General features: G+C 37.4%; 1 protein-coding gene across 1 annotated transcript in view; it reads left to right on the forward strand.

Annotated features, from left to right (window-relative positions):
- LOC115232624 (ubiquitin carboxyl-terminal hydrolase 32) overlaps positions 1–1,077 on the forward strand; it is a 166,547-nt gene extending 165,470 nt beyond the window's left edge. Inside the window, exon 35 of the mRNA XM_029802624.2 lies at positions 618–1,077. Within this exon, the coding sequence (XP_029658484.1) occupies positions 618–621 (4 nt within the window). The 3' untranslated portion in view covers positions 622–1,077. The remainder of the gene's footprint in view (positions 1–617) is intronic.
- The last annotated feature ends 18,628 nt before the right edge of the window (positions 1,078–19,705 follow it).

Consider the following 19,705-nt stretch of genomic DNA (forward strand, 5'->3'; position numbering starts at 1 on the left):
CTATGGTTCATTCAAAACTTATATTTTGTTGAATTTCTTTTTCAACTATATCCCACCTCAGTATTGTCAGTTATTATCTATATTAAAAAAAAGTTGCTCTATATAAAGAGAGTTTGAGTTGAAAAGTGATAATATGGCAGTTAGGAACTGAATATACAACAGAGGAACCAAACACAGCCAACATGGTTCAGTTTTGATATCTCTAAAACTGACTGTTGTGAGGGCATTAGTGGAAATCACTTTCAAAATAGTCAAGAACTTTAAAACAGAAACTTTTGAACTCATTAATAATGTTAGTTTTTATTGTCTTTTGTTTTGGTTGTATAGTTTTATATTTTGAATCTGTTATAAAAATTTCATTGTTCTGCTTAGAATTTGTTTGTTATATGAGTTGTAAATCCTCTTTTTAACAAGAGAGAACTGAATTTATATTTGAAATTAAAAGAAAATTACTGGAGAAAATAAATTGGTGTATTTCAGTAAATTGCTTAAACTTGAATGAAATTTAAATAGACCAAGAGTCTCTTTTAAAAAAATAAAATCATCCTGATAGCAATTCCATTCTTGTTGCTGGCAAATATGAACATTTTCCTTTTTTTTTCTTTTTTTTTTTCCAGATGAAAGATTTTCCATTCCTCTTTGAACCTGGCTTTGTAAATATGTACATTTTATTCTCAAAACATTATCAGTAAACAGGGAATCAGAGTAAGTTGGAAAAATACCTGTTATGTTCCCTTATTCCATTGAGTAACCCTTTATAAAATTCATTGAAGACTATCTAAACGAGTTTACAGACTTGTGCGTCTAAGTACAGTAGCATCAACAAGGGTTATTGTTGTGATAGCATCAGTGTGCAATTACTTTACAATATGTGATTTAAAAAAAAAAATGATATAACTTTGTGTTATTGTCAAATCTTGAGATTTTATTAATTGTTTTTTGTTTGTTTTTATTTTTAAGATGATTGAGAAGGGAATGTTAAGTGTGTATATGCAAATGTGTGTGCAAGAAAAAGTGATGGAAAGAATATATGGTTCTATTGATTGAATAAACAACTCAAAACACCTCAAATATCAACTGGCTTTGTTGTTCTCTATATTGTATGGTTTCATTATATTGTGTAATTTATGTATAGATATTATTACCACTGCAGTATCACAACAATGAATTTATTTCTGCAGTTAAATGTATGTGGTATACCTGAACTTTTTAAGAGCTTGTTAATATTGTTGATTGTGGGATAAACAGACTTTACAATTTGTGTAGTGTGAGAAAATGGAGAATGACCAAATGATTTCTTAAAAACGCAGAAAATGAGTAATTGCACCTAATGACTCTCTCTCAGAAAGGTTGTCAATCCAGAACAGCATGCCCAAGGAAGCTTTTCAGGGACTGTTATTGTTTAGAGTAACTCTAACAGATGTTATCCTCCATTTTTAGTACAGCCACTCTGTCTAGTTATGCTGATGATATCAATATATCGGAAATAATCACAAGCTTGGATGAGATTGGAGCGAATTTAATTCAGGCAAGATTCAAGTACTTCACTACCAACACCACCACCTCCCCACTCATCACAGCCTGGACATAGGAGGGACTACAATCCAATGGTCAAAAATAGATCTCTGTACTCTAGGTGCACTACTGAAAGCATTTGAAACTTGTAACATTCTGGAATGAAGAAGGGAGAGAAATGCAGTCATCTACATCCGGAATATTCTGGAGAAATTAGCACCTACTTTGGTATTGAAAGCGCTACCAACCCTGAATTGGTGGTTGTTGCATAATGCCCCAAATTCCCTTCTTTCCTGAAAACAACTCTTGGATATTCTATTGTGTACAATCTTAGATGAATGTGCACTGCAGTTCAAGAAACAGACGAGTATTAACATTAAACTCTCTCATTACCATGTGCGAAGTTACAATAAGCTTCATAACTATGTTTCAGTTTGAATGCAGCCAGGTAACTAAAACCACAAAAAGAGTATTCCAATCAAATCAAATCAAATCAAACCAAATCAAAATAGATGAACATCAATGGAATTTGTATCCTTGTGGTACCAGTGCCGGTGGCACATAAGAAAACCATCCGAACGTGACCGTAGCCAGTACCGCATCGACTGGCCTCCGTGCTGAGGGCACGTAACAAACACCATCCGAGCGTGGCCATTCGCACCTGTGTCGGTGGCACATAAAAACACCATCCGAGTGTGGCCATCTGCCAGCCTCGTCTGGCACCTGTGTCGGTGGCACATGAAAACACCATCCGAGCGTGGCCGTCTGCCAGCCTCGTCTGGCACCTGTGTCGGTGGCACATAAAATCACCCACTACACTCTCGGAGTGGTTGGCGTTAAGAAGGGCATCCAGCTGTAGAAACACTGCCAGATCTGACTGGCCTGGTGCAGCCTTCGAGCTTGCCAGACCCCAGTTGAACCGTCCAACCCATGCTAGCATGGAAAGCGGACATTAAACGATGATGATGATGATGATGAATAATTGTATATGAGCTGAAGGCAACATGGAGTCATCTTTGACATATGGTGGGTCTATCCATATCCACAAAGACACTTTTAGCACTATATAAAAGTTGTTTACCATTGCCTTCTTCTGGAATTTCAGTTTTTTTCCCTACAGGCGTAATTGAACTGGGTACCTTTTTATAGTTTGATAAACTGGGCAGTGTCTTAGCCACTGATATAGCACAGTGCCATCAATAGGACACAAACCTCCAACAACTGGACATTTTTTACAGAAACCATTAAGCTATCCATGCTCTCAGTCTAACAGACTTTCATTTTCTGTCTGCTATATTTCAATCACAAGGCGGCTAGCTGGCAGACACGTTAGTGCACCGGGCGAAATGCTTAGCAGCATTTCGTCTGCTGTGACGTTCTGAGTTCAAATTCTGCCGAGGTCGACTTTGCCTTTCCTCCTTTCAGGGTTGATAAATTAAGTACCAGTTATGCACTGGGATCGATGTAATTGACTTAATCCCTTTATCTGTCTTTGTTTGTCCCCTCTATGTTTAGCCCCTTGTGGGCAATAAAGAAATATATATTTCAATCACAAGGCTTTGGTCAACTCAAGGTTGAAGCAGAAAATGTTTTTCAAGGTGCTGTATAGTTGGACTGAGCCTAGAACCATGTTGTTATGCAGTGAACTCTAACTTGCATGCATTACTGTATACACTACTAATATAAAGTGATTCTAGATTATAAACTGCTACTTCCAACTAGGTATAAATGCAAATCTAACGTAGATTTTCTTCTATATAAATCATCTACAAGTTAAGCTCTTTAAAAATATTACTGAAATTTGCTAAACCATTTAACTTCTTTTTTTTTTTTTGATAAGGCAATGCAATATTTAAGACAGTTGATTTAAGACTGTCTTGATCACATACCATGACAAATAAAATATGAAAATTAGGCTGAGATTGTATGAGGAAGTTAATTAAAAGAAAATTACTTTATGCTTTTATTGTTGTAAAAGAATCTTTAGCTATGTCAATTACATACAACTTTAAAATGCTAAATTGCAAGTTATTCTTTTTGTGTGTGTATTTTCTCTTGTTATTTATTATATTTCTTCATTTAAGTCTAGGAATTTTTGTCTGCCAAGTAATGCATATCAAAAAATTACTTGTGATAATTAGCATTTGTAGTTATACTTTAATGAGTATTAGAACATTAAATTATTTTCAACTTCCACATAAACTAATGGTTTTTAGTCTGTCCTTAATTCTAGCAATTAATAAATATTTTCAATTCACCTTGCTCTTATTTCTTTATAGGCACAGTTAGGATTATAATCGTGTTTGCTCAATTGTGTGATTCTAAGTTTTATCTTGGAATCTCATTAATTAACTATTTCATTATCAGATTTCAAAAAGAATTTGAGATCTTTCAAGGCCTGAAATGTATTCACATCATCATTATCATCATTAAGGGTCTAATGTTCATGTTGGCATAGTTTGACCAAGGCTGGCAAGCTGGAAGGCTGCACCAGACTCCATTCTGACTTGGCATGGTTTCTATGGCCGGATGCCCTTTCTAACACCAACCACTCTGAGAGTGTGATGGGTGCCATTTGCATGACACTGGTATTTGCCATGACTGCAATTTTACTTGGCTTGATGGGTCTTCTCAAGCGCAACATAATGCCAAAGGTCTTGGTTATTGCCTCCATGAGATCCAACACTTGAAAGGTGCTTTTTACATGCTATCAGCATGGATACCACTACGTATCAGCTACGACTAGGATTTCATTTAGCTGGACAGGTCTTCTGAAGCACAGCATATTGCCAAAGGTCTCAGTCACTAGTCATTGCCTATGTGAGGCCCAAAGTTTGAAGATCATGCTTCACCACTTTATCCCATGTCTTTCTGGGTCTACCTCTACCACAGGTTCTCTCCACAGTTAGAGACTGGCACTTCTGTACACAGCTGTTCTCATCCATCCACATCACATGACCGTACTAGCACAATCTTCTCTCTTGCACAATACAACTGATGCCTCTTATGCCCAACTTTTCTCTCAAGATACTTACACTCTGTCGAACATGCACATTGACATTGCACATCCAGCGAAGCATACTGGCTTCATTTCTTTCAAGCCTACACATGTCCTTAGCTGTCACAGCCCATGTTTCACTGCCATGTAGCATAGCTGTTCACACACTTCTGTTTAATATAGAAGAGTATTTTCAAGATTTGAATATTATAAGGATTTTTCACTTTTATTGCTTTATAAGAATTGCCAGCTGTACTTCTGTCATTATGACCAATAAAATTTATTATTTGTACAGTCATTTTAGTTGCATATATATATATATGTGTGTGTGTGTGTGTGTGTGTGTGTGGAATAGTTAAACCTCAGTGCCATGAAAACTAGCAGTATTATGTAATTAACAAATTTCAGTTTATAGAGTGGCATTTAAGAACTTCAATAGTCCTGAGTCAGAATTTAAGCATCTATACTGCAGCCTTTTTCTACAAATTGTGCCACTGCCATGCTTAAAAAATAATATTAAAAATAGTGACTAGATATGACATCATTTCCTTGAAATTGTGTTTGAACAAGGTCTTTATTCTAAGGAATACACTTGGAACCTATATTTCATTTACTATATATTTATAGCAAGAAGTGAAAGTTGAGTCACATTGTTTCCCTATGACACTTAATGCTGTTAATTTGACTATTCTATCACTACTTATGTAACCATTCCTTCCAACACATATCTTCATTCAATTGAGAGGCATTATTCTCAAGCATTTCATTCTTTCAAAAGCAATTAAAAATTTTCCTATTTTGAAAACTACTGTCCAATTATCACAATATTCAGTACAGAACATGATTATTAGATAGAAATTTCTCAAATTTGAATCTCCTACAGGCCTATATTATCTATGGCAATCTTATGTTAAACAACATATTGAATGTAACTCTATCCTTTATTAAGAAAACTGTTCATTATAAAGCAAGTTGAGAAACCCTTAATTTATTCAAGGGAGACATATTTGCTAACTTTACCAGAGAGAGATATTTGCCATTATGTTGATAGACAAAGTAATGTGACATGAATCAGTGAAAAATTATTTTTTAATCAAATTTTAAATGTTAGATCTTTTCACTCTTATCTGAAAAACTGTTGAGAGATTGAAAGATTCTTTGGACTATATTTATTTAAACCATTCTTAATTGGATACTCATGGGTCACCAAAGCAACTAAAATACAGCCATCTGCAACTTTGCCAATTTGGGATTAGGCATTGATTTGAATTATATCAATAGTTGCTGTTGCACACTGGTATAAATATTGGAACTGATATACTAAAGACTGATAACACAAAACTAGTCTGCTTTGTTGTATCTGATGTTGGAGACACTAACATGCTAAATCTTTATAACAGTTTTAAGTAGAAAGTAGACGTACATCCTTTTTTATATTGAATCTCATGAACTGCTAATTCCTATTTTCCCACTTGTGAATTTTGGAAAAATATTTGAATTACTGTTAGGATATGTTAAGGCAGTGAGCTGACAGAATTGTTAGCAGACTGGAAAAAATGCTTGGCAGCATTTTGTTCATCTTTACATTTCGAGTTCATATACCACTGACGTCGACTTTACCTTCCATCCTTTCAGAATTGATAAAATAAGTACCAGTTGGACACTAGGGTTGATGTATCCCCCATCCCTAAAATTGCTGGCCTTTTGCCAAAATTTGAAACCATTTTATTAGGGTATGTTCCATTTGATATTACCAGATGGCAATTGCTTACCTAGGGAAACTATAAGGTAAGTGTTAAAAAATTTGTTTGCACTTTTATTTAATTCATGCATGAAGTGGCAGTGTTTTTTCTTAAAATTCCATGAAAGAGATGTGTGCCACTAAAGTAGGATTTCATAGATATCATTACTTTTAACACCACCATTGCCTTGTTAAAACAGACATGACATCCCTGTGGTATAAAAGCTGTAAGTGCCATTTTGCAATGAGCAATAGTGAAGACTTTGGGTGGAGGAATATATATATATATTAGATCCTGAGAGACAAACATGGCTATTTATTGCCTGTTGGCAAATACTTGCACAAACCACTCTCTTTTCAACTACTGAAAACTGTTCTCCAGTTACCAAATTATTCTTCCTATCAAGTTTACAACTTTAGAGCAGCTACAATCAATGCAAATACAATGAAAGGTAGGTCCAGTGAGATTGTTGAAATGCTAGATCAGAAGTGTAATAGAGGTGTACTGCTTGTGAAAGATAAGATGAACAGAAGCTGAGCCTGACTTCTCACAGGCAAGAAATAAAGGCATAAATTTTTGTGGGTAGGCAATAGTGGTGGTGTCTCTCTGAGAGTGTAATGCATATTTTTACAGAGAAATGGCAAGAGGAGATGATTGCAGGAGTCAGAGTGTGCCATAGGACAATTAATCTTAGTCTAATACAACAACAGCATTTATCTCTGTTGTTGATAAATGCTATTATCAACAGTATTTATCAACAATGCTGTTGATAAATGTTGATAAACAATGCTCTTCAGTTGAGACTAGTAGATGAATAGGACTGATTTTACAAGGCCCTATTACAGATTGTCTCAACAGGGATCTCATCATCATGGCTAGTAACTTCAACAGACATATTAGGCAGCACCCTGATGGATTTTGTGATGTACATGGAAGCCACAGTTTCAGTTTTAGAAATAAGGAAGGAACAAGGATGGTGGAGTTCTGTGATGTAAATGATGATCTGTAAATCTAATTTCAGGAAATCAGCTAGCCACCTGATTAAATATTAACCTGGTGGACTCAAACCAGATTTACTACATCCTCTCCAGAAAATGGGGATACACAGATGGTTGTAAATGCAAAGTCCTTTCCTGGTAAAGACTATACAATCTTGTATAAGTAAGTGGCTTGTAACTTCAAACTTGGAACTAGGCAGATTAAAAGTCCTTCAGGAAAAGGAAGATTTATAAACTTATAGATCTGTTGAACAATCAGAAATTTATAGAAGTACTAGTTCAAGCATTCCACAAAAAAGAGGAAGAAATATAGATGTAAAGCATAGAGGGACATACAATATATAGGACCCAAAGCATACGAACTTAGGGTTCGAATGGGACAATTAAACGAGGACTGAAGATCAAATATGTGGCTGGTGCAAGCTTCTAACCAGACCAAGGGTGATGTGGTGGACTGCACAGTGTAGTAGACAGAGCCGTAAAGGCTTAGGGACGGAACTGGAAGAACAGGGACAGCAGAGAATTATACCAGGTAGCAAGAAGTGAAGCTAGGTGACAGGTTTATTTAGCTAGGTGAGAAACAGAAAGTAAGGGGTTTGCCAGTAAGAGAACCAGGTGCATGAGGTGTTCCAGAATGCAAGGCAGTATATCAGAGGAAATTGAGAAGTTGTAGAAGATAAGTGTGTAGAGATGGACAATGGCATGCTTGCAGTAGTTATTTTGAAAACAAAGAGGTCTGGAAGTGCTACTATGAAAGGGGAATGCATGAGCAAAAGATAGTCTTCCCAACGTGGACCTGACAGAGGGACCAGTTATTCTAGTTGACTGTGTAAAAGATAAAGCAATATAGGATGTGAAGACAGGCAAAAATCCTGAACGATCTTAAAATAGCTGGCAACATGGGATAGAGCCTAGTTACCTATATAGTCAATCAGGAAGGTGACACATTGTAACTGCATAGCAGTAGGATAGACAACTGTAAAAGAAATGTCTTAGAGAAACCTACAGCAGTAATCAAATTGTGGGATTAGGTCATGAAAATTACAAAAAGTGTTATAGCTCAATCAATTCATCATCATCATCATTTGACGTTCATTTTCAATGCTGACATGGGTTGGACGGTTTGACATGAAATTGTAAGCCAGAGAGTTGCACCAGTCCCCGGTCGTCTGTTTTGGCAGGGGTTCTACAGCTGGATACCCTTCCTAATGCCAACTGCTTTACAGAGTGTACTGGATGCTCTATTACGTGGTGCCGGCACATGTACTTTTCTACATGGTGCCAGCACACATACTTTTTATTACGTGGCACTGGTAGAGGTGCTTTTTACGTATCGCGGGTACGGATGCTCTCACGTGACGGCCTGATTCTATTTAGCTTGATGTGTCTCCTCAAGTACAGAAAATCGCCAGGAGTCTCGGTCTCTTTTCATCTCCTCAGTGAGGTTCAATATCTGAAGATCCTTTCTCACCACTTCGCTTCCCGTCTTCCTGTGTCTACCCCTTCTGCAGGTTCTCTTCACAATTTGAGATCGGTACTTCTTTAGGTAGTTGTCCTCATCCATACGCAGTACATGACCATACCAGCATGGTCCCCTCTCTTAAGAAAGGAATTAGCTTCCGTGGGATACAGTTTTGTTTTGTTCCAGGAAGTATTATTGATGCTTCCTCCCCGTAAGGTAACTTCAAGAGAAATATTTAGTGAAAAGCAATCCGTTGGACTTAGCATTTACCAACCTAGAAAACGCCTGCAATGAAGTCCCTCACTCTGTGATCTGGGGGTTGCTGTGACAGTCATGAGTATACAAATGGTTTGAGTGAATCAAACAAGCCATGTACGCGGTTGCTGTTAGTAATGTGAGACTTGAAAACGAGTATAGCGATGAATTTACCGTGCAGGTTCACTAGGTCTTAGTTCCATCTTATTCATTATAGTTCCCCAGGTCATAACAGAGAAGTTAAAAGCCGGATGCCCTTGGGAGCTTATTTATATCCAGGAAGATCTTTAGAGTTTGCAGATAGTTTTTGTTACCTAGGTGACCTAATTAGCAGTGGAGGAGAATGACCTGAAAGAATAGTGGTGAGAGTAGGAACAGGCTGGGGAAAGTTTAGATAGCTATCACCTTTGTTGGTAACAAAAGGTTTCTCCGTCAAGAGAAAGTTGATTGCTACATGATCATCAGATGTGGGCCCTAAATGCAGAAGATATGCAAATACTAGAAAGAAATGACACCTTTATGTTCTAATGGATGTACCTGAGCCACGAAGTACAAATATGTTGAGAGGAAAGCTGGTCATAAGAGGAACCTGTGGAGAGAAAAACTGTTTATAAGAAAAACACGCTGAGAGAAAAACTGGTCATAAGAAGAACCTGTTGAGAGAAAAACTGTTCATAAGAGGAACCCGTTGAGGGAAAAACTGGTCGCAAGAGGAACCCGTTGAGAGAAAAACTGGTCATAAGAGGAACCTGTTGAGAGAAAAACTGTTCATAAGAGGAACCTGTTGAGAGAAAAACTGGTCTCAAGAGGAACCCGTTGAGGGAAAACTGGTAATAAGAGGAACCTGTTGATAGAAAAACTGTTCATAAGAGGAACATGTCGAGAGAAAAACTGGTCGTAAGAGGAACCTGTTGAGGAAAAAACTGGTCGTAAGAGGAACCCGTTGAGAGAAAAACTGGTCATAAGAGGAACCTGTTGAGGGAAAAACTGGTCGCAAGAGGAACCTGTTGATAGAAAAACTGTTCATAAGAGGAACATGTCGAGAGAAAAACTGGTCAAAAGAGGAACCAGATGTAATAGCAAGGGAGACTGCGGGATTTCGGACATGTGATGTGTATTGATAAAGGATCTTAGCGCTGATTGCTTAATATGGACGGAACTTGTGGAAAAGGAAAGCCCACAGAGGAAGGTCCGTGTATACATACACACACACATTATATATATATATAAATATATACATATATTTATTTATTTATTCATTTATTTATTTATTTATTTATTTATATTCATCTCCAAGGGTCGCGCTGAGACGTGTTTTCCCCAACCGCGTCACGAATTTCTCCTACATTTGTTTAGACCCTCCTTTAATTTCATACTATATGTCTTTGCCAATAACATGAAGTTAGATGAACAGTCTAAAATACTTTTGATCTGCTTCGGCTTTCCTTTCTATTTTAGCCTGTTATTCTATTTTTAGGTCTATTCAGATCATGACTTCCTCTTCGAGAAACATTGCTATCACAGCAATGCGAAAGGACTTTCTAGAGAGATCTGCTATAAATAACACCTCATTTTTTCCATTGTTCAATGAGTTCAATTATCCTGTCTCTTCTATTTACTTATACTATTTTTCTTTCGTTAATTTGTTGGTTTTTTAAAATTTTCTTACTTTGTTGGTAATATAAAGACAGTGCTTAATTTCCATAAAATCTACAAATTCACAAAGGTTCGTAAAAGACGAACTAAGCAAAACTGCAACGTAGGTGTGAACTATCAATAGAATGGGAAACGTAACGATGGACTACCCATGGCTGTCGTCTGAGGAGTAAACGTATGCTATTTATAAACAGTGCTCTGTGAACCATCAGGCTGTAATCGTTCTTATCTTCACAACCGACTACCTAGCCGCATAACTTCACACACGCGTGCGTGCGCGTATATGTGTGTGTCTGTGCACAAACACATACACATACACTGAGAATTTGTTTTGGGGTTTGAAAATGCACATGAATCTCAAAACGTGTAGTCATTTTAAAATTTTGTGATAGATTTATTCAAATACCAAACCGTTTTCAATAGCATTTTGCTTATCATTGGTAAAAATAAATAGAGTTTAAAGTTACAAGGTAACATTCGGAAAAACGTGTTTAAACGATCAAATATTCAAATGTTCGCAGAAATTTCAGTGGGTTTTACAGAGATAGACAGTAATGTAAGTTTAAAATGTTCGATGAAGAATGATAACAAATATACATGATTGAAAGTTCAGTCATAACAGTATATACCGAGTTTCATAAGAGATGACCTGGATTTTTTAAACCATACCCCCAAGAAAAAACAGTATGGACTCTCTTTTGGTTTCATTTGATGTAATAAACCTCTACACCTCGATTTCTCACGAATACGAAGTAGAAGCTTTACAGTTCTGACTCTGACCGAATTGGAAAAGGATTTATCATTGAGGGTGTAGCGGACTCTCTCTCTCCCTCTCTCTCTCTGTTATATATACATGAATACAGACGTAGTAGATAACAGCTAGCCTTCGACCGCCCCTTTTGCACCCGCACTATCGGAGCTACTGCACAACGCACACAGCTAAAGATGGTTGCTGAGAGCAGCACACTTCACCTATCCTGTGAAACTCCACGAAGAACAAAAGGATGAGAGAAGACGATATTCTTCCGATATCGTAAACCTTGCCTTCCATTATGAGGGACTAAAATTCGTCCTACAAAGTAACTGCTTTAATTCCAAAACAAATACCTACAGACAAAATCTGGGACTGCGATGAGAACGAGGCAAGCCCACACATTTGCTAACCTTGTTGTAGCATACTTAGAAGTTCAAATATATAACACGCCAGATTGAAATCTAGCGACAACTTCCAAAAATACTTTCTTGCCAACTACAAACGTTACCTGGACGATTGTTTTATTCTGTGGTCACATAACCTTCATCAACTCTTGGAATTTAAAAAATTACTTAGAAGTTCAAATATACTAACACGCCAGACTGAAATTAATCGCAATATCAAATTTACAATGGAATACAGTCACAAACGGTTACCCCTTCTGGACATTTTAATCATAAAAAGAGATACAAACATTGAAATCGACATCTACTTTAAACCAACAGGCTCAAAAAAAAATATCTACTATTCTCTTCCTACCATCCAAAAGCATACAAAAAAATCAATATACCTTTTAACTTAGCAAGAATTTACACGATTGTATCCAATCCCGAAACCCAGGATAAACGACTCCAAGAACTTAAAAATATATTACTAGAAACTAAATACCCGGCTAGTTGAATTAAAAACGGATTATAACGTGCAAAACAACAGACATCCAAGAATTAGGAAAAACAGACCACCCCCGACACACTTAAAACTTTGTCTTACGTACCAACTTAGAATCCAAGAAAAATGGAAGCATACAACATCATCCATCAAATATTCCCTTCCGATTGAATGACCTGCGAATGAAAAAAAAAAAGACACTCGAAGCACATAATATTATTAAAAGTAAAAGACAACCCAAACCTCTAAAAAGGTTACTTATCAGTGCCAAATTACTCACCAAAAATATATCCCCACTAGTCAAAAACAGCAACCTCCCTAACAGCGGGACCTGTATCAACCTTACGGAAGGTTCAACATATGAATTCAAATCAGGTCAAATATTCACCATAAAAAATAATTTCACCTGTGCATCGTAGAATTTAATTTATGTTCTCAAATTTGGTGGGGACTACATAGGTTAAACGAGCTTGACCTTGAAGGACAGACTGATGGTACACAGGCAACAGATTCGAGATCCCTCGATCAGGAATATTTCTGTAAGTTAACACTTAGATCAAATCCCTGCCAAGAAAAATCCGAAATACCAGAGTTTCCCTCTCTTATCAATGCACCAGAAACACTTCAACCCAATTCCGATTAAATAAGGAAAATATGTTTATTAAAACATATAAACAACAATTAAATATCTTATAGTAACACACTAGAAAGAGAAATTTCAATTTCTTCACGAAAAACGACCAGAGACAACAGATATAAATCGAAAAGTTTAAGTTATAGGCTTCCTCGGGGATTCGAAACCCCACTCCAAACTACCGTACAATAAAACCGTACACCTACTCAAACATATACCTACTCAAATACCAGTTGCTGACGTCACCCCAGACTAAACCAGTGAGGTTTTTCTCTTAGAAAAAAAGACTCTCCATGTTTGTTTTCGTTCGGTCTCTTTGTGCGTCTTCTCTGTCATTCTTTTGTTCCCAACTTTGACCATCCATAAATCCTAAATTTTATTTCAGAATTCATGAAGACTCATATTATCGTTGAATGCTTGAAATGAAGAGTAGATAGACAGCCGACAACTGATGAAGAGTCCTTTCTCTGTGTTTACTTGTCATTTCCATTTTTATTCTCGTTGTTTACGTACTTCACTCGTTTTGACCTCGTTTGTTTACGCATTTCATGTTACTTGCACCGTTAGTGACGTTCTGTACCCATATATGCATATATATATATATATATATATATATATATACATATATATAGGTTTCAAATTTTGGCTCAAGGCCAGCAATTTCGGGTAAGTGGTAAGTCGATTACATCGACCTCAGTGCTCAACCGGTACTTATTTCATCGATCTCGAAAGGATGAAAGACAATGTCGACCATGGCTGAATTCGGACTCAGAACGTAAAATGGAGATTGGCCCGGAGCGCTAACGACTCTAGTAGTTCGCCTCACACACACACACACACACACACACACACACACACACACACACACACACACACACACACACACACACACACACACAAAGAACAGACAACAGATTAATTGTGATTCACTACAGCTGTTTCAGACGTGCTTTTTATTGATGAACAGAAGTGTTACAACATGCAATAAAAAGAAAAAGTTTTCATCAAGTGGACACAGGTGAGAATTAACAATTAGAACTTCTCAAGAACAAGGACGTAGTGCCAGATGATTCGGACAATCCAAATTCAGAACATTGTCTATAGGTGCAATAGGCTTGGTGAATGTATTCATGTGTGACCTTGATGATTCATTGTGTTTTCAGTCAGCCACTTGAGAATAAATCCGTTTTTTTTTTAGTGATTACTTATTTGTCGTTATATATTGTTTGTACACGATAGCGCTATCACCGACCCGACCTTGGTGCTTCCACCATTTACCCCCACCCACCCAAACACACACACACACAGACACACACATACACACACACACACCACACACACACACACACACACACACCACACACACACACGTGAGCTAAAATTTTCCTCGCATAAGCGCAGCCTGGTCACTGACACAGTTTCATAGAAAAAGAAACCATAAGTGACAGGCCACAGATGTGCGATGAAAATTTCAACTCCTGGAAAGATAAATTCGAATTTTTAATGAATTTAACAGTTTTGTTATTAATTGGCTCTTCCACGATATATTTGCTCTCTCTTTCTTTTCTTTGCTGAATCTACAACACATACATACATACATACATACATACATACATACATACATACATACACACACACACACATACATACATACATACATACATACATACATACATACATACATGCTCTGTGGCTGGAAGAAATCCGAAAAATTTATTGCTCCTACATTACATCCAAGACATACAACATTGGTGGTGAAACTCTTGCAACTGGGATCCAGAAACTTCAGGATGGAAAAGCACCTGGAAGAGACTTGATTGTTGGATACTGGTACAAGAAGCTAACATTCTACCAACCATATCTTATCCATCTGTATCAGCAAGTTTTCATTGGGAACAGTAGCATACCACACTTGTTAGCTCTGGCAGAGACAAAATTGATCCCAAAATGCAGAACCACCCAATTGCATGCCAGAACTTAATGTGTAAAATATATACAGCAGTTTAAACCGCTTCCCCCAGGACTATTGTGAAACTAATAACATTATAACAGCAGAACAAGCAGCTGGGAAGAAGGGAGTCTGGGGATGTACCGAGCAATTGTTAATCAACAAAATTGTGGTGTCAGAGGTGTGAAAGCATAGGAGGAACCTAGATTCAATGTGGCTAGACTACAAGAATGCCTTTGACTCTGTTCTCCACTCATGGATGCTAAACTGTATCGAAAGTAATGACAGCCTTTGAGAAAGATGGAAAAACCTCCTGTCCAAACAAAACTCCGGAAGAAAACCAAAACCTTCATACCAAAACCAAAACCTTCATACGCGAATTGTTAGAAAGGAACACAAAAGTACAGCTCCAAAAATTACTGCAGAGCTTAACGATCAACTCGAAGCCAGTTTTCACAAAAACTGTTCGCTGGGAGCTGCACAAAGCCGGATTTCACGGGATGGTGGCAATCAGAAAATTAGTACTTTCAAAAACAAACGTTGAAAACATTTAGAAAAAACCTATAGAATTGGTCCCTAGAGCAGTGGAAGAATGTTATTTTCTCGGACGAATAATCGTTTACCTTATTTCCGACCACTGACCGAGTATGTGTGTGGAGACAGCCAAAAGAAGCATTTGAACCAGACTGCCTTCTTCCAGCTGTTAAACATGGAGGAGGATCTGTGATGATCGGTGGGGGGGGGGACTATATCTTGGAAACCTGCTGGCCCAATGGTTTCCCTTCAAGGCAGAATTAATGGTCAAGACTATTTAAGCATTTTATCTGATCAAATTCATCCTATGGTTGCGGAACTGTTTCTGGAGGGAAACACAATCTTTCAGGATGATAATGCACCAATTCACACAGTTGTTACTGAATGGCACGAGAACATTTTAGTGAAGCTGAACATCTTATCTGGCCAATACAGTCCTCAGATCTCAATATTATTGAACATATTAGTAAAACGAGTAAGGAGTCGATATCCTCCACCATCATCACTACAAGATCTGGAGACTGATTTAGCTGAAGAATGGACAAAAATCCCTTTGGAAACAATTCAAACTTTCTACTGTAGTTACTGCCAAATGTGAATAAAAGAATGACTCGTAGGAAGATTTCAAAATATTCAGTTATGGCGTTTGCAAAGATGTTCAGGACTTTGTGGAAAGAAAACATTACGACTGGTTTGATGAAAATAGTGAAATTCAGATGCTATTAAATGTAAAAAATATAGCGCTTACAGTCCTACTGCGTGGCATTTCTTTGTAGGGAACCAGAAATGCATTAAAAAAATGCATGTTATTATTATTAAGGCGGCGATCTGGCAAAATTATTACCACGCCTGGTAAAATACTCAGCGGTATTTCGTCCGTTTTTACGTTCTGAGTTCAAATACCGCCGAAGTCGACTTGGGCTTTCATATTTTCTGAGTCGAGGAAATAAATATCAGCTGGGTACTGGAGTCGATATAATCCCCACAAAAGTCTAAAAAAATATACTTAGTATGGATTTTTAGCCTACACACAGCCACACGCACATAATGCGTGCATCTTTGTGATTTTATAGTCGCTACTTTTTTCAAAGTTTCTGATGTTTTAGATATTGTGGTAATTATTATCTATGGCGAAAATGAATTATATGTCAATTATTAGCATACAAAACTACACCATTACACCAAATATTAAATCAATTGGAACAGAAATTGAAGAAATTGAAAAGTGGCAGCCAAACAGAAAAGATTCTTTGTGAGCCTATGTCAATAACTATTAATGGCTTGTAGTTTCGATTTCATTCTTTGTTTACATCTGACGTCTCAAATACGAAACGTCGGAACAGAATCAGCGATGGCTATAATTTCCATAGAAAATCTGGAGATATGACTTTGACACGTGATATGTCGATGACATTTTTGAGAATGAAGTTGTAACTAAAGGACAAAGAACAATAAAAAGCTTCCTGTTAGTTACTGATGTTCTAACGGATGTGGTTTAATGCAGAATTATTTTGTAACTCTTGTGGTTACTGTTCATATAATGTTGTAAAAAATAGGATCACATGTGGTCGTATCGTGTAGGGAATACGATCGCATGCAGTTCTACTCTTAACGAATTATTACAAGCCATAAATACATGCAGTAGCAAAAGACATAAGTGGATTGACAACAAGTCTTCTGTTTGAGAGATAATTATTACTTTATTTACAACCGTGTTGATGTTGGGAGTTTGTAAACGTTACCACGTATGTGCGCATGCAACACGTGTTTGTGTCTGTGTGTTCGTGTGTGTGACAGAACAATCAGGGTGAATGCGGTTGACATAGAAAAGTACCTGATGGTGGAGGCGGCGAAGATAGTAGGCTTTCTGTGTTGAGTGTACATTAGCGTCGTAGCTAGTTGTAGCAGGAACAATCGTATATCATTTGGTTGAGCAGCGCTGTCTCTGAAGCCAGTTCTTACAAGAACTAAAACTAAAGACAGGTAATTGATTTACTGTTTATGAGGTACACGAAGTGTAAGAGTTCAATATCAAGATGTTGTGTCTCGGAGCTGAGATTAGTTGAATCACTTGTTGTGTTTATCTTTCTCTTGATATGGATATTCTTTCAGATATATTTACTGTAGCCGTTTTCCTGTGGTGAGATTTTCACCTAACCGCTTGAGTTGAATCTGTAGTTATCTTGTGTACAAGTTAAATCTTCGTAGATAGAGACGATGTTGGCGATGACTTCGTGTCTGTCGCTTGGGTTTTGCAGCGTCTTCATTATATGTTCTGCTTGGTTATTTTTCTCTTGATATAGATATTCTGCAACTGTTTTTCCGTGGTGAGATTTTCACACTAACAATATGAGTTGAATCTGTAGCCATCTTATGTACAAGCTAAATCTTCGTAGATAGTTTTGCTTGGTGGTCGCCTGCCTTTCGAACTGGAACATGGTTGAGTATGCTCTGTGTGGTCAGAGGTTTAGCCCTCACAAGGACTAGAAACCAAAGACGAAAGGTGTCTGAAAACACTCCTTTATATACCGTTTGGGTGGCTCAAACGAAACTTCAGAAATGGAATCTTAACCAAAGGCCGCGATTGGCTGTTTCGGGACAGTGGCTCGAAAATAAGTGGAGACAAATCGCGTCACGTGTCAACCAATCAGGTTAGTGGTTACAACAGGAACAACTCGGCCAAAGATGTTTGTAATCTCAAACGAGATCATTCTTAATACTTTTCTCAAACAGTGAAGATAGCAAATAAGAAAACAATATTACTACAATGTAAATACTTATTTCATTTTATAACTTTATTCGTTTTTCGAATATTGCCAGTTTTGTTTTCATTGAGCAAGGATATTTTATTACACTACGTAGAGTGCACAAATCAACGCCAAGGAAGTCAAATGGATGCCTGCAAAGGAAAGAAAACGAGACAAGAATAAAATAATTCAAAACAAGCTGAGCCAGCGCTGAAAAAGAGGGAAAAAAAAGATGATGAGCAGAGTTCATCAAAAGACTCTGCAGATCTATGTTCAACTGATAAAGCTAATTCTTCTGATGCCAGGTAACACGCATCCTACAGGAGATCAGAGAGCAGGTATGACAGAATTATAAGCAGAAAAGGATGTTCAAATTAACCCTTGTCATGATACTATAAAGGAAGGGTGGAAGCTAAGCCCGAAAATACATAACTAGGAGACATCCGAAAAGGACATACATTACTTTTGCAAAGTGGAAAACATTGGCATCAAGACTGAGGCTATATACAATAACTGAAGCCGTAACTATTGTATTGATGGAAATGGAAAAGAATATGTTTGATATTCTACAAAGCAGAATCTAGCATTCCTTAGCCACAACGAATATTAATCTTCACTGACTAAAGAAAGTTTACAACATTTCAACCACCTCAGGTTGAAATGTTGAAATGTTGAAAAAGCACCGAAAGAGATTAGAGCGCAATACAATGTAAATATCGTTATCGATCTTTTATCTTGTACCAAAATCTCAGAATGAAGTTCCCTGGAAAATTATGTAAAGCGCAAGTTTATCAGAGACATAAAGTCTGAGAAGTCCTTTAGGGTCATGATCAACTGCTTGCCTGAACAATACACCAGGTGTCCTGAAATGTGTAGATATGTTGGAAAAAAAAAGTTGAAGTGAAAGATGTATTTCTAAAATTTTTCCCTTCAAAGAAGAAAAAAGCAACTGACCACAGTTATGACATTTTAAAGATATGCAAAGGGTTAGCATGAGTATTTTGATGTGCTGCGCTGAAGGTCACGTTAATGCTGCCAGTTGGGATCAATGAAGGTGTAGTGACGCCATCTTGGAAATCTCCTGCACGCATGCGCAGAGTTGGATTCTTCCGAGAGGCCTGCCGGAAGTTTCCTCATGCACAGAAAACTAGTAGCAGCAAAATTTCCCTCGTATCGGCCTCTCGAACGCTGACAGCCGAACAGGACGGTCGTGTTTTAGCAGCTCTCTCAAGCTGCCACCTCGTGGCGTTGCTACGCTATGCTTGAACGGACAGGATTTGGCTCACTCCACTTGACTACTGCGACGAGCTCCTAGGCTGCCGAAACGCCCTGAAGAAGAATGTATATATTGCGAATCCAGAAATAAAAATATTTATGCTTTTGAAGTTAATCGGAAGTCTTGATTAATATTTTAATGTAAAGGATGAGAGCCGCACCCATTCAGTGTTACAGACCTTTCATCCTGTTACAAAGAGTGCAGTCATTCTCAATAGAAAGAACAAGAAACTATATTTTTAGTGGATGTGCCGTCCGGTCAGCGATGTTATATTGAAAATACATCGAATGGAACATTT

This window comes from Octopus sinensis, linkage group LG1 (genome assembly GCF_006345805.1).
Source record: "Octopus sinensis linkage group LG1, ASM634580v1, whole genome shotgun sequence".
Classification (NCBI taxonomy): domain Eukaryota; kingdom Metazoa; phylum Mollusca; class Cephalopoda; order Octopoda; family Octopodidae; genus Octopus; species Octopus sinensis.